At 42.2% G+C, this 26,262-nt stretch overlaps 2 protein-coding genes across 6 annotated transcripts in view; both read left to right on the top strand.

Moving 5' to 3' along the window:
• Positions 1-534: 534 nt before the first annotated feature.
• MYOZ1 (myozenin 1) lies at positions 535-15,529 on the top strand. 2 transcript variants are annotated; one of them, XM_054072245.1, is made up of 6 exons: positions 535-726; positions 2,855-2,956; positions 4,575-4,756; positions 12,142-12,376; positions 13,974-14,133; positions 14,965-15,529. In XM_054072245.1, the coding sequence occupies exons 2-6, from the start codon at positions 2,881-2,883 to the stop codon at positions 15,191-15,193; spliced, it is 882 nt and encodes a 293-aa protein (XP_053928220.1). In that variant the 5' UTR covers positions 535-726; positions 2,855-2,880; the 3' UTR covers positions 15,194-15,529. The 2 variants fall into 2 exon arrangements, with proteins under 2 accessions (XP_053928220.1, XP_009569023.1); XM_009570728.2 differs by lacking the exon at positions 2,855-2,956.
• Positions 15,530-19,290: 3,761 nt separating this feature from the next.
• USP54 (ubiquitin specific peptidase 54) overlaps positions 19,291-26,262 on the top strand; it is a 98,533-nt gene continuing 91,561 nt past the window's right edge. Inside the window, exon 1 of one of the 4 annotated variants that reach the window (XM_054071034.1) lies at positions 19,291-19,308. The gene's annotated coding sequence lies outside the window, so the exon portion shown is untranslated. Of the gene's footprint in view, positions 19,309-19,415; positions 19,547-26,262 lie in introns of those variants that run through there. The other 3 variants (XM_054071036.1, XM_054071035.1, XM_054071029.1) reach the window with 3 other exon arrangements.

Here is a 26,262-nt window from a genome sequence, read left to right as displayed (position 1 = left end):
GGGATTCCCATATACATTACACAGCTGCTTCCCAGAACCCTGTAAATAGCTTTCTAGACTTTGTGGTTTTCCTACTACTTCTTGCTTCATGCATACAATTTTTTTCCTTCCGTGCTTTATGATGGATTATTTGAATGTCTGGCATTCTAGGAATTACATATGAGAGCCTAGAGGATGCTTGGCTGAATGACGGAGAGAGGAGAGGGCAGAAGGACATTGTAAAACAGAGCCCAAGAGAGCTTTTGAAGCTTTACTGACAAACAGGATATTGAGAAGGAATTATGAATTGCATTAAAGTGCAATAGGAGGAGGAAGTGGAATGGCATGATGGTTTGGACAGAGAGGAGGAGGAAGTGAGGCACCTATGGAGTGCCTGGTCTTTCTGGGAACTGAGGCAGTGGCAGCAGAAAGCCTGAGGAGCAACCTTTTCCTTTTCCCTCTCCTTGGGGCTGTCGGCAGTGCTATCTGAGACTCTGCCCTCCACGCCACTGGCTATTAATAACCGCAGGATGCCTGTGCAAGCAGCCTTCAGGAGTCAAATTCACAGCACTTTGCATCAGCACTTTGTGCTGGGCAGAGCTTGCCTGCACCCAGGCACCCTGGGTGAGTGGGGCTGTTGGACAAGCTCCCCAGCAGCACCCAGAGACGGGCTGGGAGGAAGCAACCCACTGTCGAGCTCTGGAGCAGGCACATGAGCTCATCTGAGCTTGGCACTGCAAGCCTGAGGTGAGTTGACTGGGCAGCAAAATAGTTTGGAGCAGGTGGTGGAGAGGGTAAATACAAGCTGAGTTTGCAGCAGAACCAAGGAAATGACTGCTTAAAAGACCAATGCAGAAAAAGGCAGAGGAATCAAACCAAGGGAGCTCAGGGGAGAAAAGAATAACTGTGGCCCTGGCTTTATGTACAGGATAGTGGGGAGGATGGGGCTCGGTGCCCATCCCCGTGGTTGGGTGGCTGAAACAGCAGTAGTCCCAGCGCAGCTCTGGACCCTGAAAGACTGCTGCTCCTATCCTGATGCTAGACCAATAGCATGCAGCAGGTTTTCCACTCCTCAGTCCTGCTGGATTAGTCAGAGAGGAATGGAATGGACTTGCCCTCACCGCTCCTTGGGAATGGGTGTACTAGAGGAGCATGGTTCCCCATTAGGGCCAGGCCTTTGTCGTTTGTCCCAGGGAGCCCACATTTGGGGCACACAGATGATTTCCCCTCTGTTTTGCCAGTCTTGTGACTCATCAGACGGGCCATAACCCCCTACCCCTCCAACTCCTGGCAGCGTTGCCCCTTTCCTGTCAAGCAGGGACTGCTTCTTTTATATAGCCAAGCAGATGTCCGTCTGCTCGAGGAGAATGTGCAGTGCATGCTTGATGGCTGCACCTGCTCACGCTTGCTTTGAGAACATGCCAGGACGGGCTTTTTTATGATGTGAACTACATAGGCAGCGCCTCAGTAAAAAGAAAAGCTTGGAAATCTGGAAGAAAAACTAATCTAAGAGAGCATCTGCCAATATGACTGAAGCTGGTTTGCTGTGGCTGGGCTTCTTTTAGCATTTATCAACACCTCATCACATGAAAATCATGTTGCAAAGATGCAATAGTGGAATGAAACTGCAAAATACATAAGAGATAAAAATGTCTGGATCACAACAAGGGCAGTGTATAAGTTCCTGGCGCCAGCTGTTTGCTTGCTAGTTTTAAAATATCACTTATAGTTAAATGTCTTCAGTTCTAAAACATTAAGCAACTAAAATGGAAAAAAACCCAAAAGAATGGAGATGGTTCTTGTTTGCTGCTGCTGAATCCAGCTGGGCTTTACTCATTTGTCTCTGCATTGTATGGTATTTGCTGAGGGTCTGTCCCCTTGTGTTCTGTCATATGGACATGGACAGTGCTGAAGTGAAAGCAAGACTTTTCCCCTGTTACACTATGTGTGATAACCAAGAAGGACCCTGAAAAACTGCCTGAAGTGGAATTGCTGAGATTTCTCAGTATAGATCTCTCATCCTTTCTGGGGACAGAGATGGGGTGCACTGGACCAGAGGAAATCTCCCTCTTCCCCTCCTACCCCCTCCCCCCCCAGATGATATGTGACAAGATCAATACATAAGATACAGGTGCAATTGGCTTCAAACAACTTGGGTGAACAACTTCCACTCTAACAAATTTGCCTATGCCTTCTTCCTCCAGCCCTCCTGTAACAAAACAGTAGCAGTCATAAAATTCAGAATTAATTAGGGTCTTGGTTGGTTTGTTTGGTTTTTTTTTCAGAACTTGCAGTCTAGTGGTTTTCTGAATACCTACCCTAATTCTAACAGATATCTAAATGTCCAAACCAAGCTTGCACATTATTCAAAACACTCCTAAATAACTCAAGGACACCCAAAATCTTTATTAAAAAAATATATATTATCATCTAATGATAGCTGCTTGGTATTATAATATGTTATGACAGAGCAAACTTTCAAACTGACATTCCGTTACTGTAGCACAAGGTCATGACTGAGCATCACTGTGGCACAAGGTGATAACAAAGCACCACTGTGGCACACATGTGTGCTGGGAGACTGCCATCTTGCAATCAAAATGCCTATTTTGAATGATGATGCTATATGGCACCTTAGCAATGCTTCTGCTGTGACGTGCTGCCATATTTTGTGTCATAATGCTGAGTGTCCAGAGAACACCGCGATGGCCTGCTGATGGTATTCTGTGTGGGGTGATGCCATTCACTGGCTCCTTCATGGGGAAGGGATAGATAAGAACCGGTGTGTGAAATGAAGGCTGCTATAGATGGCAACTTAAAGAGAGGCAAAAAATACCTTTGCAGTGTTTCATTCTCCATTTCCTTGTGTATTTAGAGCAAAGCAGAGAACCCTTTGTGGGAATGCCCCTTGCAGGGACTCCTGCTCCTGTTAAAAGGAAAAAGCCCACTAAACCCATTGGGAAGCTGACACACGAAGGTAAGATATGCAAAACTGCACACATGAGAATTGTTTGGATTTCAATCTGAATTTCAGCCTTTAAAATTCACACCCTGTCCAACTGAACTCCCAGAGCAAGAAATGAACATACCAGGAGGCAGAGCCACAAATATTACTAAAGCTCAGCCTTCAACCACATCACATTTTCTAATTTATTGTTCAAAAGCATCGCACACACACACGGGTCAAATGTTGACCTAGATTACACTTCGTAAACCCGGTTCTCCTGCAGCATGAATCTGGATCCACACCAGCACGAATGGGAAGAGAACATAATCTTTTATGGTTATCAATATTGCAGTGCCTAGTTATATTCCATGTTGTTCTCTCTCTTATAACCTTTGTTAAAAGGTAATAACCTTGTCTAAGATCTGTTTTTCCTCTATGTGAAAGAATTTCTTTGGTTCCAGCACTCCTTAGTTAAAATAGTCAAAGTCTATTAGACGGGATAAGACAGCAGGAAGAATATAACTTGGGACACTTCTCTTTCCATGAAATGTCTGTATATTGGGTAGGGTTACTTTTGATTAACGGTGATATCTTTATCTTCTCTTTACTGTTGACAGCATGGGGAAGGTTTTTAGAGGTTTCGAAAAGCAATAATTCAATGCTATCCTTTTCTTCAGCCCCCCTAAAAGGGCTGTAGAAACTTTTGCTAGGGTACAGGCACACAGTAAACAGGTAATCACGTAACTAAAAATCCAGTTTTCAGTTAAAGGGCATTCTGTACTGTGCTGTGACATTGTGCTATATAAATCTGGCTTGCTATAATAGTTTCTTCAGGGAATGCCTAACAAAATGAATGGACCTATGCCAATTTTATACTAGTTGAAGTTGGAGATTCATTCTCTGTTGTAAATGAGATGTAGAGGTGGAGAAGTGGTCTTAACCTTGCTCAATACAGAAAAAAAGAAAGCCTAGGAGAAGTTGCTTGTTTCTGAATGAAAAGCTTTAACTACATTTCTGCAGGGTTTTTTACACTGAAAATATTTGAATCCATTGCTTTGGTGGAGAATTGGTTGTATTAAATTAAATGGGAAAGGGCTTACTGATTAACCAGTGTATTAGGACTTGAAGAGAGCTTCAAGTACTCTTCCCTTTGAAAATTCTCCTTAAAACAGACAAACAAAAAGATATAATAACATTGAATCTTGCCATGGCTTCAGCTTAACATTTAAACCAAAGCGTGCCAGCGCTGTCTTTCCTTATTATATATCAGTCCAGCCCAAAGAGCTGGCTGCTACTCATCTAGTTCCAGAGGAGGGGAGGCGAGTGTCTGTTGGTAACCAGGCAATGCAGTGGTGCATTTTGAGGCATCACTAAGGAATCTGGCTGCACTGACTGAGGTGCTTCAGATGTGCACAAGTCCGCAGGCATCCAGCTCCATCCTTATGCCTCTTTTCTGCAGATATGCCTTGATTGCAATCCACAGTAAATATCACCCATCTATCATGAAGGTAAAAAAAAATGGTGCATAGCTTATTTCCAAATAATTTAATTTAGAAGAGAATTTGGCTGCTTTGGCTGCTGGGAAGCAATGGACAAGAGACATGGACCAGAGCATTCCCTAAAGCATCCCATTTCATATGTTTTTTAGCCATGCCACAAGAGGTGTCCAAGCTGAACTTGGGGAAGAAGATCAGCATCCCCAGAGATGTGATGCTAGAAGAGCTTTCTCTCCTTACTAACAAAGGATCCAAGATGTTCAAATTACGTCAGCTGAGGGTGGAGAAGTTCATTTATGAGAATAACCCTGACGCCTTCACCGACAATTCTGTGGTAGGTTGGAGATTAAAACTAAAATGCTGCTCCATATACACAGGGGAAACAGGAACGGAGTGTGCCCAAGCTCTTCTCTGTCTCTATGTGTATGGGCCAAGGGTGGGGGTATCTACTGGCAAAGAAATGCCAGAAAAAGTCAAAACTATAGGAAGAGACAAGTTTTATTTCCTTTCAGCAGCAGCATTAGCTTCCTTTGGCAAATACTTGTTATCGCACATGCAGAAGCACGAGAATATTCAGTACTGAGTGACATGTTCAGTGGGTGTTCAGAGCTGTGCAGGGCAAGACTCATTGTTTTTTTACCCATTCCATTTCTTCTTTGCAAGATAGAAATGATCCATCCAGGTCTGACTTTAGCTCCAGCAGCTGGGCAAAGTCTTCTGCTCACTTCTGCAAGAAGTTCCATATATGAAAATTCAGACAGAAACCTCTAACCTGACAATACCTTCAATTTATTTGCCAGAGGCTATGTTTATTTTCTTCTAAATTATTTTCCTATAAGATGTGTATAAATTCAGACATTCTGCTTTTTTCCCTTTCTCATGAGTTAGTACTATTATTCAATCTTTGAACTTCTCTCTATAGTTAGTTGCCTGCTCTAAAGTCTTCTGAATATACTTAAACTTCTACAAATGAAACTCTCCTTTTACATGATTGTCAGCAGCTCAGTGAAACAAACAGAAAATGTTCCAGCTTTATATGCATTTTGATGCAGCATCTCCTCTTCTGATGTCCTTTAAAGTTGACTTGGTGTCATTTTATCCCTTTATGGCATCTACTTTCCAGTCCAAGGGAACTTGAACAAAATAATATAAGTCAAGCTGAGGAAAATGTTCTGCCAAACAAAAACACGTAATTTTTCAGCCCTCTGATGTTTCTAAAATCAGCAATAAGTAAAGCTTTGTAGTTTACTTCTAAAAATGACAATTTGGGAAGCAGGATGTGGAAGGATGCCTGGGGAAAAAAAGTCATTAAAATTACAGCGGTAGGTCAGATTACAGATGAGGGATGGCAGACTAGAGATACAGCAGCACATCTGGTGTAGTTAGACTTTAGGCAATTAGTTCATCTTTTCAGCGAGCTGTCTCCCAGAAAGGATGTAAGAATGAGTGGTGTGTCAAGCACTGGACTCTTCAGATTAAAATCACAGAGAAGTGCAAGCTGTTTTTATAAATACTCTGCTATCTCAGAGCGCCTAAAACATATGAGGGATGAGCTGACACATCAAAATCTGCTGTGGTCAGGAGAAGTGAGAAAATAATGAGGTGATGGAGTGAAAAGGTCAAACTTCCAAAGATTTGAGCGTGTCACTTAAGGGTGCTCAATTGGAGAAATACAAAGCAAATGAGTTGTGACAAACTGACTCAAAACTTGACTACACAGAGTCCCTCATGACATTGCAAAGGCTGATGACAATTGCTTCTTTTTTTGTTAGTTGTTTTTCCTACCGTATTTATTCACCAATACCTGATATTCACTCCATATACTCTTTCTTTAAAGAATCTCTCCCTCTGTTCTGTAAGAGCACCCCTGCTCCCCTGTTTTTTAAGTGAAACTCTAAGGTACTATGCTGTGGAGAAACATAGTTGGGGGACAGATCAGACCCTAACAAGCCTAGGATTTTCTTCATGGCTTTGCTATATGAGAACAGTAGCATTGTCTTCAAACAGCTGGTCCTCTGCTCTACAATCCTCCATGATCCACCTTCAGGGATGTCTTTTCTCCACATCCCCAGTATAGATAACAAATCTCTATGGGTCAGTGCAGGAGGACTTTGGTCTGTCCTATCTAGAGCCCTCACTCGGGGCAGGCTTAGCAGTATTGCAAACATAATTGTTCCCATTTGCTGGCTGCCCTGTGCACCCTGTGCAAGGGCTCTGCCACGCTGCATCCACTCTGTGGATAACTGTTCTCATTACCACAGCCAGCGTGAGTTAGCACCTTTACTGGCAGTCAGAGCAGTGAGAAGAAAAGCTGAGCAATCCCAGCAATCAAGCCATCCTCTTGGAAAGCTCGCTGCTCCCAGGCAGGTAAAGGCAACAGATCTGTGGCCTCACTGTTATCTTCCAAACCATCAGGACAGTGCCTGACCTTAGCACCAAATAACTTTCTTCAAAAAGCCCTTTTGATTGTAATATTTGATTAGCCTTCTGTTCCTCTCCTGCTCCTGGCTCTGCTCAAAGGCAGATACAGGAAAGAAGGCTTAAACAAAAGGGAACTGTGGGAGCAAGATTATGGCAGAGTAAAGAATTCCTACTGCTAGGTCCAGTTACTTCCCCCTCCCAGTTAGTTTTCATGTCCTTTGCTCCCCCTCTCAAAGAAGTCCTTGTGCCTGAAGGCTGTAAGACAGCAAAGGGATTTAAAGCTGGTGCTGTTTTCTGCTTTTCAATCACAGATTTCTTAACTTTCTCAGAATATTCTGAGGACACACTTAGCAAAGCAGGGCGAGAAAGGTCTGGGATGGAGTACGGGTTGCTTCTTTCCCCCAGAAAAAAATTAACAGCAAGGTAATGTAACATAAAAACACACAAAGAGACCAGTTATTAAAAATAAATCCAAACCATATAAGGGGTCCCAGAATAGCCTGTGCTGTAGCCATAAACCTTCCACATAAGACAGAAGACTTCAACAGTCACATGTCAGCGAACCGCCCCCCTGCTTCTCTCCTCCTCCTTCTCCTCCACCCACCCAACCACACTGGACAATCAGATCGTTGTCCTTACTTGTAGCAGAGAAAACATTTTTTTTTTTTTTTTTTTGTGTGTGTGTGTGTGTGTGTGTGTGTGTGTGTGTGTGTGTCAGTCAGTCAATGTAAGACAGCTCCACGCAAGCTCCACGCAAAAGTGAGAACCTACCACTCTCTCCCTGTTGTGGCTCCACCCATCCAGTTAAAGGCAAACAATGGATAAACCCACAGCCAAAAGGACTGACGGTTCCCAACATAAGCACAATGCAATGCCCTATCTCCTGTATAGCTGTTTTCAACACTGTGACCCTCTTCTCTTGCAAATATAAAGTACAAGGGGAACCTTTTAATGAGGGCTGAGTTTGACACTTTTAGCTTCACAGCAGCCAGAAGCACACAGACAACCTGCCTCAGAGCTCTTACACGTTAAATATCCAGACATGATACAGACTGTGAAGGAACAGAGATGTTCTCATGCATCTGCTTGGTTTATGCACAAGCATGCACTGATGGCTCTGTTTTTCCCTTAATGTACTTAGAAGAATGCCAATCGAGATTTCTGGATGTAGGGTTAAAGGGAAAACGTTAGGAAAAGCATTCTTTCTAGGAAGCCTGTTCTGCAGGGAATATTAAACCTCTTGAACAAACATTACAGGGTAACTGCCAGCTGAAATATGAGAGAGCCTGAGGTTAAGGCCTAAGTGGAGCAAGCCAGCTGAGATGGCACTTTTCTAAGAAAGCAAGCCTTGCTGTGGTGGAGTTGGGTTGGTGCAGAAGACCTAGAGGTCCCAACTATACCCAAACCGGCATAAGAGTGACAATGGAGTCTCATGCCTTCTTACTCAAGAAGTGACTGGTGTGGAAACAGCAGAATGACAGAGAGCAAGAACCTTTTATTTTCCACAGCAGTTGTTGGAGCACTGTGAGAAAATCTTGGACCAAAATTCTGAAACTCAGTTCCTTTCATTCACAAAGAAAATGGGGCAAGGATGATATAAAATATACAAATAAGATATAAGTTTTGGTTGTATTAGATAAAAATTCCCATTATACTCGATGATCCTTGTAGGTCCTTTCCAACTCAGGGCATTCTATGATTCTGTGATTATTTAGATGGGTAAATTCAGACATAGAGGTGAAAAATAATTTGCCTAAGACTGAACAGCAAGTCATAAGCAGACCTGGAAACAGAAAGCAGGAGCTCACCCCACTGAACTGCGCCTCTAGGGGGAGCAGGTTTGGAAATAAATCAGCTGAAAATACTTTAACAGCTGAGGTTACTTTTTATTTTCATCCTTTTTTAAAAGTGAATCATTGGTTTATGGCTGTGCAGCTCCAAATTAAGGACTGACGCATACACTTTGATAAAAAACAGAAGGCAGTCTCTGAGACTCTCCAAATGTCTGAATTTTACACCTCTCAGCCCACCATAAAGGAGCATTTGAGTGGCTGCCACCAAGAGGACACAGTCAGAGTAACTTCAGAAGTGTTAGTAACCACATAGGCATCAAACCTTTGGGAACCTCTTTACCAGTGTGGTGGAAATAGAAACACATTTGGTGGCCTCAATCATTCTCTTTAGGGCACAGCAAGGAGCTGATGGGAAGCACACAATGTCTCCTGTGGGGACTGCCTGCAGTGACGTCAGGGCCTTGAGATACTTGGAGATCTCAGCTCCGTTAGCTGGATCATCTTTCATTATCTATTTTTCATGAGACACGTGCAGTAGCTCTAGAGAATTCAGAATTTCTCCACTGAGGCACGATCAGGCCCTTACTAGCCGTAAGAACATCAAAGACATGAGCCCAATTTGTTAGCCAACCCAGAGGACCACACATCACATGAATTTGCCACCACTGTTCTCTTGCTAGAGTGGATTTAGGGATGATGAGGGACTGATTACATCCACTACCTCCAGCAATGCACAGACAGGACAGACCCTCTGCCACGGAGGGACTGTGTGATCTGCCCCCAGAGACAACAGGGGAAGCTTATCAGCCTTCTCAGTAGACACTCTCGGGCATCTCTCCTAAGATTTCCACCAACAGGGTCAATCAACCCTAACTGAGTGGCCAAGTTTGTGATGTGAACATGCATACACATAAAAGCTCCACATCCAGTTAGAAGTGGCCTAGGACACACATTCATCTCAGATATAAGCTGTATTTCACTCCAAACACCCTGACCAGAGGCATGCTCTAAGTAACAGGGACAAAGCTGCACCTACCCAGCTTTGATTATGTCAAGACTCCTGTTTGAGGCTTCCATTCCTGAGCATCCTTCTCTTGGAATGAGCTCATTTGAATCCACCAAGGTTCAAGAGTTCAAAAAGATGAATTTGCCTTTGCCTCCTCTTATAGGAAAAGAAGATTATCCTATTAATTTGAGCTAAGACAATCTATTGTGGTGGCTAAAAATAAAGAAAATTGTATTTTTATTCTGGCAGGTAAGTAGACGAGGGTACTGCAAAGAAAATGTGCCCTTCCTGTCTGAATGGAGCTGCCTGCTGAACATAGGATGTTTTACCAGCAGGTCCATGAAGAATCATGAACTAGCCTGAGACCAAACAAACAAATTTAATTTGGAGCTAAATAAGATTTAAGTGTGGCTTCTCCCTTATGTTTTAGAGAACCTTCACTCCTGCTTAATGATAATACTGCAATTTAAAATAACACTAGATGACAATGATGTCTGTTCCTGGTCACATCAAATACTGCTGTGCACAAAATCAAACTGGTCTTTTTTACAATATCTCATGTTATGCTGATGTTGTGTGACCTTTTTATTTTTTTGCAAGAGAGTGCACGTAAGTAACCAGAGGAAAAGAGAAATGAACATTTAATTCTCAGGGACATCAGACAGCATGGGTGAAACTTGGAGGAAAACAGATGCAAATCCTGTTTTGAAATCACTGAGCAAATCAGTAGAAGCATTAACCTCACATATGTATTAAGGTTTTGTGAATAACCTCATTCTGACCCCTAGTCCTCAAAAAAAACTTTATTCAGTTTGCCTTTTTACAGCTACATAGCTCCCACGCATAATTGAGCAGATTGCCCTACTAGCTCCTGCATACAGCTTAATGCTCACAATCCTCTCCCTTCTCAGTGCTTCCTGACACTCAGGGGAACATGATCTCCTCTGTCCTAAAAAGGGAATTCCCTACAGCTAGGAGAAGGACAGACAGTCCCTAAAGGCCCGGAGGGCACCAGCCCTGCCACTGGAGCCCACAGCTGGCTGCCTGCCTGGGCTGCAGCCTGGTGACCTGCTGTGAAACCCTGGACACTGCTGCTAGACACGCAGGGAACTGAGGGTTAGATAATTCTGCCTTGAGCCTTCTGGGGTTTTCACTTCTGATCTATTTTTAGCTGACCGAACAGCTGGCCTTGGAAGCCTGTTTACAGCCTGGAGAGCTGCTTTTTGCTAAACTGTACTAGGTGTAACAGCCCTGAGAAAGCTTAACCCTTTGAGAGCCAGACCTGAGGTTGGCACTTATCTCCCATTGACTGACTGACATGAATTTATACCAGCAGAATTACAGCAGGATAATTCAGCTGCATTTGTTACATCTTTACGCATCTATAGCCAAACCCCTAGTCTGACAGGAAAGACCCTATGTGATACATAAATGACCTTACTTGTATTACAGTGCTGCAGGAGCTGTAATACACAAGAGATACTTCTTTATATCTGATAGGAGTCAAGCCTTGATCTCACTTATGACCAATACATAAAACATTTTTCCAAACATATCAGTTTCTGATCTACACAAATATTTCCTGAAATTTCTGTGCGCAGAGACGGGACCTTGTGCTGGCAACACAGGGTCTATAAACTCTGCACAGACACCTTTCCCTATGCGCTGCAGGGATTGTGCCCTCTAGCCTGGACAGGGGAAAGTGGACAGCCTGGACAGTGAGACCAATTTGATTTTACTGATGGGTACAACTTTCTTTCTCGCCTCATTACTTCTTAGATTTGGTTTGTTAAAGTACATATTACTACAAACAAAAGTCTTCCTTTTAGTCATTTTCTTATTGTGGTCTCCAGGAAATCTTTTGTGTTTTCCCAGACTTTCCCAGTTTTCCCTGCTATTTCTTCAGTCTTTCTAGATGCAAAAATACTCCTCCCCATGCAGATCTTCACATATATGGAAAATAGACATACAAGCTTTTATGTTGTCATCGGCACTCTCTCGTTCTGGTGCCCTGTAACACTTAGCTCCCACACTGTACACGAGCTGACTTGAGCTTGTGTCTCTTAACCTGGACATGAAATCACTTCTTATTACTTGTACAGGTAGCTTTCCCACAGGTTAGCCAATGTATCTCTGTCTGGACCTTCCTTCACCTGCTCTGGCAAAAGCTGTATTTCCTTTCCATCCCCTCTGCATTTCATACTGATCCCTGCTGGGGACAAGACACAGATCCATCTCTTCTCACTTTGATCATATAATGTGACTATGAGATGTCCATTAGAAGGTGTGCTTCCACTGCCCTGGCTGCTGTTCCACAGCTGCTCCTAGGCTGAATATAGAGAATAACTTGCATAAAGTTTTGCCACTGGTTTTCTAACTGAGACACAGAAGTGGTCAGCACACAGGGACATGGGAGTTCACACTCTGGACACAACCCTGCAAATGTGAATGGGCCATGTCCTGTAACAGGGATTCCTACTCTCTCTTATCCTGCCCTAGGATCACTTTCAGAAGTTCATCCCACCGGGAGGGTCTTACGGGGAAGATGCCCATGGCTATGCCCATGGGCGGATGGTTGGAGGAGTGACAGCAGGGCAGCACAGCTCCAGTAAGCAGCAGCATCCCTCTGGTCCTCCTAGGCCTGGAAGCAAAGGAGGCCCGGGGGACAATGAAGGGGAGCACACACTGGGATCATCTGGAAGCGGTGGAGAAGGAGGTGATGGTACTGAGAAAGGCAAGTATTTCTGCAAGAACAAGAAATAGCTAAAGCTGGAGCTCAGGACAACCTTACTCTTAGAGACGAGTAAAAAACTTTGACTAAAACCTGAATTGTTCCAAACTAAATTCCTCTGCAAAGTCTAGAAAAGCTGACCTGCCTTTAGCTTGATAATTTTGTTTGCATGCTTCTGTGTTGCTCAATCATAGGCAAGAAACAGAAATTACTTCCTTGGCTGGACCAAAGGAATGATGGGAAACTTAAGTCCTGAGCTCCGAAGGCTGATAGAGCAGTGTGGCAGTATGGCATATCCTTTCCCTTCAAGGGCTTCATGCGGATTGCTCTCAGACATAGTAGGATTAGCTCTTTAGCCCAGCAGTCTGACCTGACACACCCGTGTCAAGTATATCAGCCCTGATTTCAAACCAAAGTTTTCACATAAACAAACAGCAGTTTTTGGACAATCTTCAGAAACAAACAATATTTTGAAAAGTTATCTAGTAATCACCCCTGCTCTACTGAAGCAGTATTTTTCATTTAATGTAGTCCTTGCTTAATTTCATCCTATTTGGTTTGGTTTGGTCAGAAACCTGTAGAACTAAATCTCTTGTATGAAAATCAGCAGGTGAAATTGTTATTTTAACAGTCCCTATTGGATTTTACAACAAAGAGCAAATTTGCTTGGGCACCAGAAACCACTGTTGTAAGTGACCAAATAAGTGACTTGTAAAATCCAAGGTTTTTCATTTACATTCTGGAAGAATGTGCATTTTATATCAAAATCACATTTCATATTTCTGGGCATCCCTGTGAAATAATGTGTGTGGCCTCTACCTTCTTACAGGAGATTTTTCTCCATTGTTATCCTATTCCTGTGTGCAGGAGGAAGGAGGATTAACATCATCCCATAACTTTTACAGCAGTGATGTATCCCAACTGCTTTTATTTTTCAACGCAAGCAATCAATTTACTTCTAAACTTCTCAGTTTAAGTCCTTCATAGAGAAAGAAGGGGGTAGTTGTTTTTATTTGTTTTAATGAAAATGAGGTCCTTGTACATGTCTGTAATCCTCTGAAACCAGGAAAGCCCAGCATTTGGTAAGGTTTGAAAAATATAAGGAAGACAAAGAAAGAACGTGTGGTAAAAAGAAAGGTTCAAATGATGACGAGGTTTATGTGGAGGGGTTATGTCTGCTATGATCAGACAGAGAAGAGAGAAGCAAATTATGACATTAGATAGCCTTTTGCCTTGTATAAATCTTCCTCCAAGGTTTTGAAAGAGATGATGGGGCAAGGACACCGATTCTTGAGGTAAGAGGTTTCTATTTGAGCAATCAGAGAGAACAACGAAAAATTACCTTTCAAATACATGCTCTAATGCAAATTCCTAGACGAGTGGCTCTTAGGCTGCACTACACCTGCTTTTGAGGATAAGGATGGAAGTGGTGTATGACAGTCTTTGTTTGGAGTGATCTGCCCATAAAATAGCAAACTTGATCTTGGTGTTACAGAATCTGGAAACAAAGCTGGTGTCTGAGCTTCAACAGCAGAATACAGAAAGGCAATATATTTACAATTTCATCTAACTAGAGTGTTTTACCTTTTTCTGTTTACAGACGGAAAGTCAGGAGGGAAAAAAATCACTGTATTTAAAACTTACATCTCCCCTTGGGAAAGAGCAATGGGTATTAGTCCCGAGGACAAAAGTCAGTACACTATTGACTTACTGTCATACAGTCCTAAAGCTGATTTCCCCCATTACAAGTCTTTTAACCGGTAAGTCCTCTTGGATATTCCATTCAATTTAGCATGAGAAAACACCATAACCCTGGCCATAGCCCTCCTATCCTGCACAATGTAAATCAGTTTTAGTTGCATGTCAGCTTGCTTAGTACAGTCTGCTGCAGATGGAATATTTGGACGCCTACAAAGAAAAGATATACTAAGAGCCAGAGATTTTAATTCAGCTTGTGGTCAAAAACCTATGCAGTTGGATAAGAGGACTTTAATCCCATTTCCTTTTCTTTCTCGCCCCATTTGACCAGGGAAGTTTAGCTTGCCACTGTTTATTATTACTGCAGCCATTTGAAGTCCAAGAGTTTAGGAAAAATACTCAGGATCAGAAGCCAGTACTTCACAGTACTTCAGATAAGAACCAGGATCCTCCTGTTGCTTCTGATAAGAACTGGAAGTTTTACAAATACTTCTAGGGCAGCAATAATTTTCTGTTAACCTCTCTATGTAATTTTGCCATCCACTTCTGTAGCCTGAGGACATCAGTGCCCAGGACAAACCCAAACCTCACTCATTCCTGCAGTAACACAGCCTCTGCCTCCAGCATGTACAGCATACCAACGGTGTGAAAGCTGTATGGTTTGATGGAGATTGGTCCAACAGGGGTGAAGGAAGTGCAGAAGGGGTGTTCTGAAATCTTTTTTGGTACATAGGCAACGGATATATATATATACGCTCTTGGGAAGGATTTGCTGGCCAGTCAACTGCAACAGTGATAAAATTTACAATCTCAATAGCTTTGATTATTTATTTTCTAAATCTCATTGTTTACCTATGCTCTGTTCACTAACTCCATGTATTCCCCTACACCAGGACTGCCATGCCTTATGGAGGTTATGAGAAAGCAGCCAAACGGATGACTTTCAAAGTGCCTCAGTTTGATATTTGCCCTTTGCTTCCAGAGTCTCTCATGATATATAATCAAAATTTCAGCAACAGACCCTCCTTCAACAGAACCCCAATACCTTGGATGCCTTCAGGAGACTCCGAGTACCATACTGAGGTCAATGTGCCAAGGAATGGTGAAACAGAAGAGCTCTAAACCCCCACCACCGAGTCCCTCATTGTTCTCAGCCCTTTCTATTTGCAATTTGATAGCAAAGAGCTGAAAAGTGCAACTCTAGTCCTGTCAGCCCTTCCTTTCTTTTGTCCTTAGCCCAGACAAGTTCCTAGCAGGTTCTAAACTTCTCTGCATTGTGGTGTTAATCTGTATCAGAAACAGTTTGAGGGAAAGGAGCTTTTTATTTTTATACACCAGGGCATAAAAGGGCAAAACTAGTGTTCTTCTGTTTAGCAATGCTAAATGCTGCCTGTCTGCTCCATAATAAATCTGTTTTGTCATATGTTAACTAGTAGTAAAATACCAAGAGGAAAGAAAGTTTGTGTTTTCTTTTTAAAAAAATGCTGCTGAATCAGTTTCGGGATTAGCAATAATGGAAGTTTCAGTGTCACAACTATACAGTTAGCATGGGAAGAAAGATCAGGTACTGATGGGCATGGCCATTAAGACAGGCATGCATCAGGATGGCTTGGATAAACACTACAGAACCAGTGGTGAAGAATGATTAACTGAGAGGAAATGATGCAGGTAATAAAAAATGCATCAGCGATAAAATAGCAAGTCAGTGTAACAGACAGAATAAAGTATTTCACTGACACCTGAGATGCCCCAGTTCTCCAGCGTGTAAAATAGGTGACAGTTTAAGTAAGGCTTTTTTTTCACAGAGAGACCAAGAAGGCAACTGGTCAGAAAGGAACAGAAGCATACCCAAGTGAGATGGCTTGCCCACAGCAATAAAGCAAGAAAGAAAAAGCTTTAATTACACAGAAATAATTTGACACCCACAACAGTGCATTACTTATTCAAATACACAGCACCAAAGTCTATTCCATTTCTTCTAACAGTTTTATCAGTGCCACACATATAGGAAGAAGGGCAGGCACAGTGGAAAACTAATAAAATTCCCTCATACAAGGAAGGCGGCAGCACCCAGTAGGCAGGTCAGAGGACTGGGTACATACCCAAATCTCTAGTTCATAGCGTACTGCCAGACAAGGGTTTTTGATTGTGTGCTCCAGTATCCCAAACCCTAAATGGGGATAAAAAGTTGTAATGTGCTTGTAATTAGTATTGTATCACTGCAAATTACTAATAATACTCCTATAATTCATACTTGTAAGTGAAGAGGATCCTTCAGTTTTGGTAAATCTGCTTAGCGAGGCATATAGCTTTCCTTTTGCCAGTACACTTTCAATCTTAAATCCTGTAAAGCAGGATTTATGTGCTTTTGTTTCTAGTACAAAATAGAAAATACAACACTACATCTTGTAGAACAGTTCAGATGTCTTAGTGTTTACACAGCTTAAAATATATGCTGGTTTAGTCATTATTCAAGGTAATGTTAAAAGTGAGAAAAATAAGTAATCCAAATTCTGTTTCAAAAGTAATTCATTTCAGTGAGGCTCACAGCTACTAGGATCAGGGCAGAATTTGTCCAAAATGATCAAACATTTAAGAGGAAGTAAGTAACTGCTCCTGCTCTTTGTTTTCCTTGGGCTATGATGTAGACTCAAGGGAATCACCTGTGTCAGAGAATTATTTAAATTGGGAATAAGAGGATTTTTTAAGATTTAATTACAGTGGATTTTCCCCACATACCAGAAGCTACAGAATGGAAGCTCAGTCATCTGCTTTTAAACAGGATCATCATAGTCAGAGATAAAAAAGAACTAAGAAATTATTGTGCCCATACTCTTGTAAAGGCAAGCTGCTGTTCCCTCATAGAGGATGTACTGGATATTAAGCTTACTCTCCACGGAACAGCAGCCAAAAATCTATTTAATAAAGAGGGGCTGGCCCATGAAAAACCGATTGGATAGAATTTTGTGACATTCAGACCTTTCATTCAAAACAAAAAGCTCTTCTATTTTTAGTTTAGTACACTGATGTACTTTCAGGGAGAACTAACCCATATAAATTTGCAGACAGGGACCTCTACACTTTAAAAATAAGAAATTATAGGTATAGGTCTAACTAGAGTTATAATGAACAAATAAATGCACAAATAAGGTAAGATTTATTTATGATTATAAGCTCTTCTGCCAAACCAAGAGTTATTCTTCTCTGTTCTTTGAATAAGCCGTACTGAAAACACTTACTTTGGGAAATTTGGACAGGGAAGGCACAACCATACTACAAAAGGTTTATAAAGGTCTCAGCTCTTCCTGAGCTCAGACATGAGCCAAGGCCAGCACTGCTGTTTTTCTCCAGGTCTCTGCATTTGTAGCTGGGGAGGAAAAAACCATACAAGGAGCGCACTAACAGCGGTGAAAAAGGCTACCCATCAAGCAAGACTTTGCTTGTGCCCCAAAACATCCCTTGGCACAAAAGGGTAAATAAGGACTCTGCAGACTTCTCCTTCTTACGGGGGAAGCTCCTGCCTTAAGCAACAATCTCATTATACATCATTCACTGCAGGGAAGGCAAAGTGACCCCTGGAAGGAGGGGCAAACAAATGAGAAACTTTCTGCTAGCCAGCCTCAGGACAACCTCTGGGCCTTACTGCACAGGACCTTCCCGTGCTCACAGATGCTGTACAAATTCAATTACACTTAAGAGTGCTTCAGTCAAACTCCACAGTGCCTGCCTTGGATCAGTAATTACTTCCATGTTCTATTATAAAAACAGCCATACTTCAATGGGCCTGAAGCTAGCATGATTCAGGGCTTCACTACATCTACAGTCTCTAAATGTTCCTCTTAATTATCTTTGGTCCCTAAGAGAGGCTTGAGGCCTTCCTCATTTGCGTGCTCTCCCAGTATGATTGGCTGATTGCCAAAGCAAAAGACCAAAATGGGACAGGAAGTCACAAGTAAACAAGCATTCTTCCACATGCACAAACTCTTCTTTTTGTATTATTTTAGTGGTGTTAGAAATGCCATGTGAACTGCAGCAGCACGAACAGTCTTGCAAAAAATTTATACAAAGTGTATGCTTTATGTGTTTTCTCTGGGCAGAGCAAAAGGTGGACTCCCACCTCCAGGGATGCTTCTGGTAAACCACTGACAGTACACCCCTATTATCAGAAGCTGGCAATTCTGGCATATGCAAATACATCTTTCAGATACAGAACACTATGCACTAACTCTTCACGATGAGAGTGCTGAGATGCTGATCCAGTGGGACGTGTCTCTGCCCATGGCAGGGAGGTTGGAACTGGATGGGCTTTGAGGTTCTTTCCAACCAAACTATTCTATGATTCTATATAGTCATTCACTTCTTATATGTAAAAATCGGGCTCAACAACCAGATAAAAAGAACTTCCTCCACAACTTACAGAGCTGGTGACACTCCACTAAGGACTGGTACAAAAGATGTATCTCTTAGATGTTGGGAAGACTGAAATACAAGGGCAGAAAAGAAAGTGTATTAGCCCTCATTTTAACAGGAGTTTAGCTTATTTACTAGTTGAAACGACGACAGTCCCCCAGCAGGAACAAAGGACAGACCTGAGCTCACCAAGAGGACACAGCGGTGAAGGAGATAAGAGCATCAGAGGATTCTGAAGACACAAAAGAACTGCTATGTACACACAAGAGCCAGTGATAAGATATGATGAGTTCTGTGTATGTTTAATCAGTATTTCCTGGAATATGTAATCAGCATTCCTCAGAATCTCTACGAATGTTTAACCAGTATTAAAGCCCTATAACCGGCCTCAATGGGCACGTACATTAGGTGAACTGATTCTCTGTGTGTCCGACGTCGTATTATGTATTAAAGCAATACCTGCTTGATAATGAAATTGGCATTGATTATTGAGTGCGGCATTTTTCACGGCACCGCGTTCAACCCCCCGGGAGGACGCGGTGCTCGGGGACCTGCTTCGGCAGCGCAGGGTCAAGGGTCGGGCTCCATGACCTTAAAGGTCTTTGGCAACTTATCGATGCCGTGAAGCCGCGCTCTGACGCGCTGAACAGCGTACACCCAACCCCGCCGCGAGCGCCCGGCACCAAGACGCGGGAAGCGGCTCTCGCGAGAGGAGGCGGTGCGGGAAGATGGCGGCTCTCGCGAGAGGCGGCCGCGCGGCTGCCGTAGCCATAGCAGCGCGGGAGGGGAGGGAGGGCGCGGCGCCGCGCGTGCACCGTGCTGTGCAGGTACGGAGTTAGCGCACCGGGCTGCGCGGGGCGGAATCAGTGGTACGGAATTAGCGTACCGGGCTGCGCGGGGCAGAATCAGCGCACCGGTGTGCGGCGCTGGATGTGCGGGGTGGAATCAGCTGTATGGAATCGGCGTACCGGGCTGTGCGGTACGGAATCAGCGCACGGGGCTGTGCGCGGCGGGATGACCGCCCGGGCTGGGTCTGTGGCAGAGCTGCGTTCGCCGTGCGGGCAGGTGTGTGCGCTGTTCTTAAAAAAAAAAAAAAAAAAAAAAAGCAAGCAAGCAGGAGGTGTTTGCTTTTCCAGGATTTGGTTTCTCTTGAAGCCCTTGGTTGGGAGGGAGGATCGGGAGCGAGGGTTTGCGGCATGACAGCCCTGAACAGGAACTATAACTGTAACCCAGCGCCCCTTCTGCTTTGCACGAGTCAAGCACGACAGCTTTCGGGTGGTTCGAGCTGCTGTGAGCGGTGTGGTGGCCGGTGGTGAGCGTGAAAAGAACTCCAAGAGCCTTTCAGATCTCAGAACGGATTCTGAGCGTTGTTATCTTGGGGAATAAGCGCGCGTGGAACGGGGCGAGAAACAGCCCTCTGAGTCCTTACGCAGCGTGAAAGGATTGTGTGCTGACAACAAAGCTGGCGCTGCTCTTCTGCCCCCAGGAAGAACCTCTGCCAGGCAAGGGGCTGTGCCTCGGCACCCTTGGTATTGAGGAGGAGATTGGGAAAACAACAGCAACAGTAGCGATTGCGGCATAGAGAGTATTATGTTTGTTCCCAGAGGGGAGGAACAGCGCTGAGAGCTCGGCTGGTGAGGGAACGCGGTGCTGGAACGGGACAGCTCTGGAAAATAACCGCCAAAAATCTGAATGAGTCTGTTGAGATTTGTTCTCGTTTAGGAAGTTATAGGAAGAATCATAATTTCATTAGACAGGATACTCTTTAAATTTTCTTCCAGTGCCTAATCAAGAGTATTTCTAATCAAGCGTGCTGTGTATTATACAGACTGAATTAAATAGAAGCCTTTTTCTTTCTCTTTTTTCATACGGGTGATGCCAGCTGGGAAGCCCTTGGCCACAGTGTTCTTGGGGTGGGGTGAGGGAGAAGAGCTTGCTTGATTTGTCTGGTACAAACTTACTTAGAATTATCCCATAGAATTTAGAGATTTCACTTTATTTGTGCTAGTGACTGCTGTAAACGCGTTTCAATTAATTTCTTTCAGTAGTTGCAGATAGAACTGATGTCAGTTCTTCTCTCTGTGCTGGGTTAACAGTCTATTTTGAGACTCTAGTGATGAGTTCATTAAAAAGGATAATGGGAATTTAAATCCTTCTTTATCCAGTCCTGGTGATGTTATTAGGCATTAAGCCTTCTTATGCAAATTTTCACGGAGAGTGCATAGAAGAGAAAGTGTTTTTATTTCCCAGTCTGTGGAGCTTCAAAAACCTTGTTACCTGGAGATGAAAGACTAGTAGTAGAGCTCTTAGGTGTCACATTATTGTAGTTATAGTAGGTTCTGTCCACACCAATCAGAATTTAGCCTCTGTTGTGTTTGAGTGCTCCATAAACATACTTATGTAAAGAACAGTTGCGGCTGTCCCAAATAATTTTCGGTGCAACTATGCAAAATGCAGCAGGTGATACAAAAGGAAACTGAATAATAAAAAGTCACAGCTATTCTTTTTTTCTAGATCTCCTTACCTTACTGTTCAGAACCAATAAAGTGTAGGTCTTAATAAACGTGCCCGTTGGCACCTGTAGAACTTGCTAGCCTTTTCATTTTCCTCATGCAAGCTTCTGCAATTTAAATCCCTTACACATCCTTCAGTTTCCTAGCATATGTTCCACCCACAGCTATTTAAACATTTTATTTTAGTTTATTCCTTGAAATAGTCCACTTGTTGCCTTTGCCTAAGTTTTGCCTTTTAATGTCTGTCTTTTCTATTGGTTGTGGCTGAGTCACCATTCCAAAATTGCTATGTATTTCTGTCCCTGAAGGTCATTCCCCAGCACAGACAGGCAGTGTTTGATGGCAGAGGGGGACAGTGAGAAATCTGGTTGCTCACTGTCAAGAAATTTTGATAATCTTGCATGGATCTCTTATTGTTCCCATTAACTGCAGGTTAAGTAATAGGCAGCCTTAGTCTTTGCGGTTTTGCCTTCATCCATAGGCCTGTTTTCCTGGGCTTGCACCTTGTGTGTGAGCCATCTCCTGGCTGCAGCCTGGACACTTCCTAAGGCAAGTCCGGTTTTTTTCCTCTCTGTTACATCACTTGATGCATGAGATTTCCTGTTCTGTGACTTGACAAGTGTAAATGGTCTGAGTGGATCTTGCCAGCCGTTGTCTGTGGAACACAGGACTGGTGTTTGGCCAAACAAGGGTACTGCTTGGCTACACTGATTTTACGGCAGCAGACTGCATGCCAGCTCAAACATGCAGCTTGCTGAACTTATGTGCATTCATTCAGCTGGGATGCTAACCTGTTGTGGTTCTCCTGAAATTAGTGTTCTATTGCTGGAGTTGTTGGAAAGGAAGGAAAAAATGTAGTATGTTATAAACACCTTAGTAAAAGCCAAGGAATGTGGAATGTAGGCATGAGGCTCTTACTTAAGTAATTTTATCCACACTTTCCAACGTCTTTGAGCTGTATGCATTCCTATTATATATGTTGTAGTCCTAAATGTTAGAAGTTTTGTGTATAGAGTATAAAACTTCTAGTAAATTTTGTTTTCTAGTGCCCTAAATACATGAAGTAAAGGTGATCTTAAAGATGCTGTATTAAAACTTGGTGTCTCCATTCACCACTGCAGCAGCTATCACTTGGTAGAGTGGAGAACTGTTGTACCTGCAGAGCTTTTGCTGTGATCGTTGCATAACTATTAAAAGGCAAAGGAAGAAGCTAGACTTCTGGTTTTGAGGCTTAAAACCATTTTTGTTCAAATTATGAAAGGTTGCAGAAAGTTATGAGCTGTTATGGACTGATCCATACATTTTCTGACTGACTTATTTGTGGTGAAATACTGTAAAAACATGACTTCCCGGTATCGTTTGTAGGAACTTGGAAATTAATCTGTTTCTGAATTAAACCCATTTGCAGGAAATACAATTCATAAGTGTTGCTGCTGCAAATGTTGTTTAAAAATTTTGGCTACAAATACGTCATCGCAACATGGATATTAAATTTTATATTCCTTTTATAGAGCACAGTGACCATTTTCTTCAGAACCTTCAGCCTTATGAAATGCATCTTTGAACAAGAAATCCAAAGAGATCTTTAAGCAGCCTTGTGAAATTTCAGGTTTAAAACCTGTGCAACCTGTTTCTTCTTTCTTTGTCTCCTTTCTTTTGTAATAAAAACCCTGAAAGCTTTGTACATAGGTAGTTATAATCGGATATCTAAGAGGCATTAGTGATCTTTCCTACAGAACTATGTTCTGTGCTAGTGGGGGTGTAATTTTCAGTGTTCCTCTGGCTCTCTCCCTAGGTCGTGGTCTGGAGTTGGTGCCTGAGGAGGAAGAGATTATGCCTGTCTCTGATAAATTTTTTGTTACTTTGCTGGGGTGAAGTTGTTTTCAGGAATGCAAACTGTAATGGTGAATTTTCAGTTTGTTGGGAGCTGGACCAAGCCTGACAAATCAATTTGCAAAGGCCAGACCTGCCAGATGATAATCGCTTGCCTTCCTTACCAACCAGTTTAGATTTGAACCAGTGACCCAGCGGTGAAAAGATCAGTATTGCATTACTGGTTCTCTGATCTACCCATATGTTCTCTTGTTTAAAATCCCTGTAGTCCTCTTAAACAAAACATACAGTAAACACCGAGCATCATTTGCACAGGTAAGTACTCAGAACAGTGTCCATTCCAATTGTCTGCTGTGTGTGTGAGGACCATGAAGTTAAATATAGCAGCAATTTCTTACACCCTCTGGCTTTTCTTGAGAAACCCTCATACAAATCCAACCATATGGCAAACCCCAGCATTATCTTAAAACCATTAACGAAGAGCCTATTGCTACCATTAACAGGAAAACGAATCTACAGCTCTAAGTAGCATACTGGGAGTTATTAATAACATCAGGCTGCTGCTAAGAAAATGAACTTAAATGAAATATCATTAGGAGCTGAGTCATCCCACCAACGCTTGTGTGTGTTGTGTCCAGGTTTGTATTTATCCATGGAAGCCTTTTCAGGGTATATTGTTGTTATAGGTCTCCTTCACTTGTTCTTCGTTGAGTATCTTCGTTGTGCTTAATGCTGTAAAAAGCATAATAGAAAATTATTTCCCTGGACTAATAAAATAGATTCAACAAAATATTTGAAATATGCTGATAGGAGCACTCATTCTGAGGTATGATGTTTCTAGGCAACCTACTGAACAGGAGGAGGTCAAGAAATGTATATACTTGTCCAAGTCATTCTCGGTTTGTAAGGCTGTTAAAACAGTTCACTGTCTGCAAGTCATGGTTTCTGTGAGCTGCAGAAATAATAAAATTTACGTTCGTAGGTATTTGGATTGTCTTTTTATCTCCTTATTCCTTCTCTTACAATCTTTAATCCCATTCTCTTCCATTACAAGGGGCAGTGCTGTGGACAGTCTGTATTGACTGACCTGCTGCCAAATCAAATATATAAGAGGTGAATTTTCCTATTTCTCCCTCACTACAGTTGCAGGTTGGGTCTTTTTCAACTACCTGACCGTTGATTTTCATGTGGTCTATAGGAACGTAATTATTTTTGAGATATTTGGGGTTTTTTTTGTTTCAGAATGTTGGAAATTGGTCAACTGATTCAAAAGGTGTGGGAAGGAAACATTTTGGTCAGATGCTTTTGCGGGCAATAAAAACAATTGCTGCCTAGTTACTGATGAAATGAGGCTTATGATTGTGCTGTCTGGTGTATCCTTGGTCTCATTTGTTTTCTGCCTCTTTTTCAGTTAGAGCATCCCGCTTAGAACGCTATCTTCTCTTTTTTGCACAGCATTTCTGGTATACAGGGTATGATCATATCTGTTTTGACATTTTTTCCCACTCCTTTGATCGCACAGCACTCATTTCCCAAGGTTCTGTCATTAAAAGCGAAATGTCTGAATCCTTGAGGGGTTTTTTTGAGAATTGGAGAAATCAGGTTTTTAAAACTTGTAAATACGAACTGTGAATGTTTCCTACTTTTAAATATGTCTCCAAGCCTGAAACGATGCCATTTTATGTAGCAGAGAAGAATTCACTGGATTTCGGTTGGCTGTAGAGGTGTGACAGGACATGAACCCTGGTGATCTTTTGCAATCTTTTGTAATTATTTTGCAATGGGCCCTGGCGTGCTATATTCTGCCATAATTGATTTGATGCATGGATTTGGTCAAGCTTGCAATCCTTGAATTTGAAGGCTCGAAGCCTGGCTTTTGGAATTACTTTCCCCTGTCATCTTTTACAGCTCTGAAAATTCAGGCCATTAAAGCTCAGCTGCATTCCCATCCTGTTTAAATCAGAATAGTGACTGTGGGTTTATTGTAGACATCTATTTTTAAAATGTGATCAAGCTTACAAAATGGTATAAATACTTCCTTAGCACAAAGGTAGGTTTTTATGAGTATATACATTGCAAAGAAGCAGTAAGTAACTGCTGGTTCAAAGGTTAATGATGCTAAAGGCAGAAGCAGGTAGGATGGACTGTAATAAATAATGGTAATGTGTTAGTGTTGTTGTCTAGAATTCTCTTTTTTATGGTACAGTTTGGCTCACAAAAATCCAGACAAAGTACATGCTATATACTGTATGTGTAGGGGGAACAGTTTGCATATGAGAAGCCTATAGGGAATCAAGGGGAAATTAGCTTTTTTTTTGTTCTCCCCACACGAAACTTGTTTTGGCATTTCACACTTTTGAGTAAAGACCAGCTAGCTTGTTCATTTCTAATACTTGGTAACACGTACATCAGTATTTGTAGTAGGTAATGTTTGGTGCATCTAATTATGTTTTTATTAAAAAAAAAGGTATGTGATTTATTATATTTTGACTTCTGAAAATAATGAATGGACTAAAAATATTTAAGAGTGATTCAGAAGTGGGAGACTGAAGAGGAGGAATGTTAAAATGAATGTATTCTGGGAAACTGTTAATCAGTGAAGTGTGTCACAAAGCAGGGGATAGCAAAAACTTTCTGATCCTCCTGCTGATATTCCCAGTAGAATGTACTTATAAACAATCGATAACAGCAGTTAATGCATCTCAGCACACTGGTGTGTGAGCTGCGCTGTGGCGTGGGAGCAGGTTAATGTCCTCACTAGGTCTATGTGTTATTTACAAAAATAGGTCACGGTGGGGAAAAGGGAGGGAGAATTGAAAAAAGAAAGTTGGTTATATACTCTGCCTGTTTCCTAAAAATTTTCTGTGATACCACACTTGAAGCATGCTGAATAAATAGACCACAAAGCTTCATAAAACTTTTGATTAGTGAACCGCACCGTTCTCTGTGATGTCTGCTGTGGACATTGTTACGCACAACAAATCTGTGCGGTGCTTACATTGTGATAGATGATACCTGTGGAGTTCACGTAAGTACTTTTTGAAGTATGTTAAAAAAGGCATTGCCAATAAAAAGTTCATGAGCCTTTGATGGTGGATGCTTGATAGATTTTAAGTATAGCTTTATTTATTTTTCTCAAAGAGAACCAGGAAAGCTGCAGGGGGAACTTGGCTGTGCTGCAAAATGAACAACAGTTTCCACTGAAAGCGCCGCTTTTAAGGTGCTTCCGGTTTGTTTAAATTCTCAAAACTAGACAACAGATTTTTCAGGGAAGCTTTTTAAAACATCAGTTTAGACATTTCTCTCAAAATGCATTGTTTTAGGAAAGAACGGGCAAGGAGAGAACTTTCCTGTTAGCAAAAAGGTATTTAGATGATCTTCTCTTAGCTGGGTTTAAGAGTGTACGTTGGATATGGAAATAGCCATCTTCTAGGC

The sequence above is a fragment of the Cuculus canorus genome, chromosome 7 (assembly GCF_017976375.1).
Source record: "Cuculus canorus isolate bCucCan1 chromosome 7, bCucCan1.pri, whole genome shotgun sequence".
NCBI lineage: Eukaryota > Metazoa > Chordata > Aves > Cuculiformes > Cuculidae > Cuculus > Cuculus canorus.
This window is presented reverse-complemented; position numbering and strand designations above follow the sequence as displayed.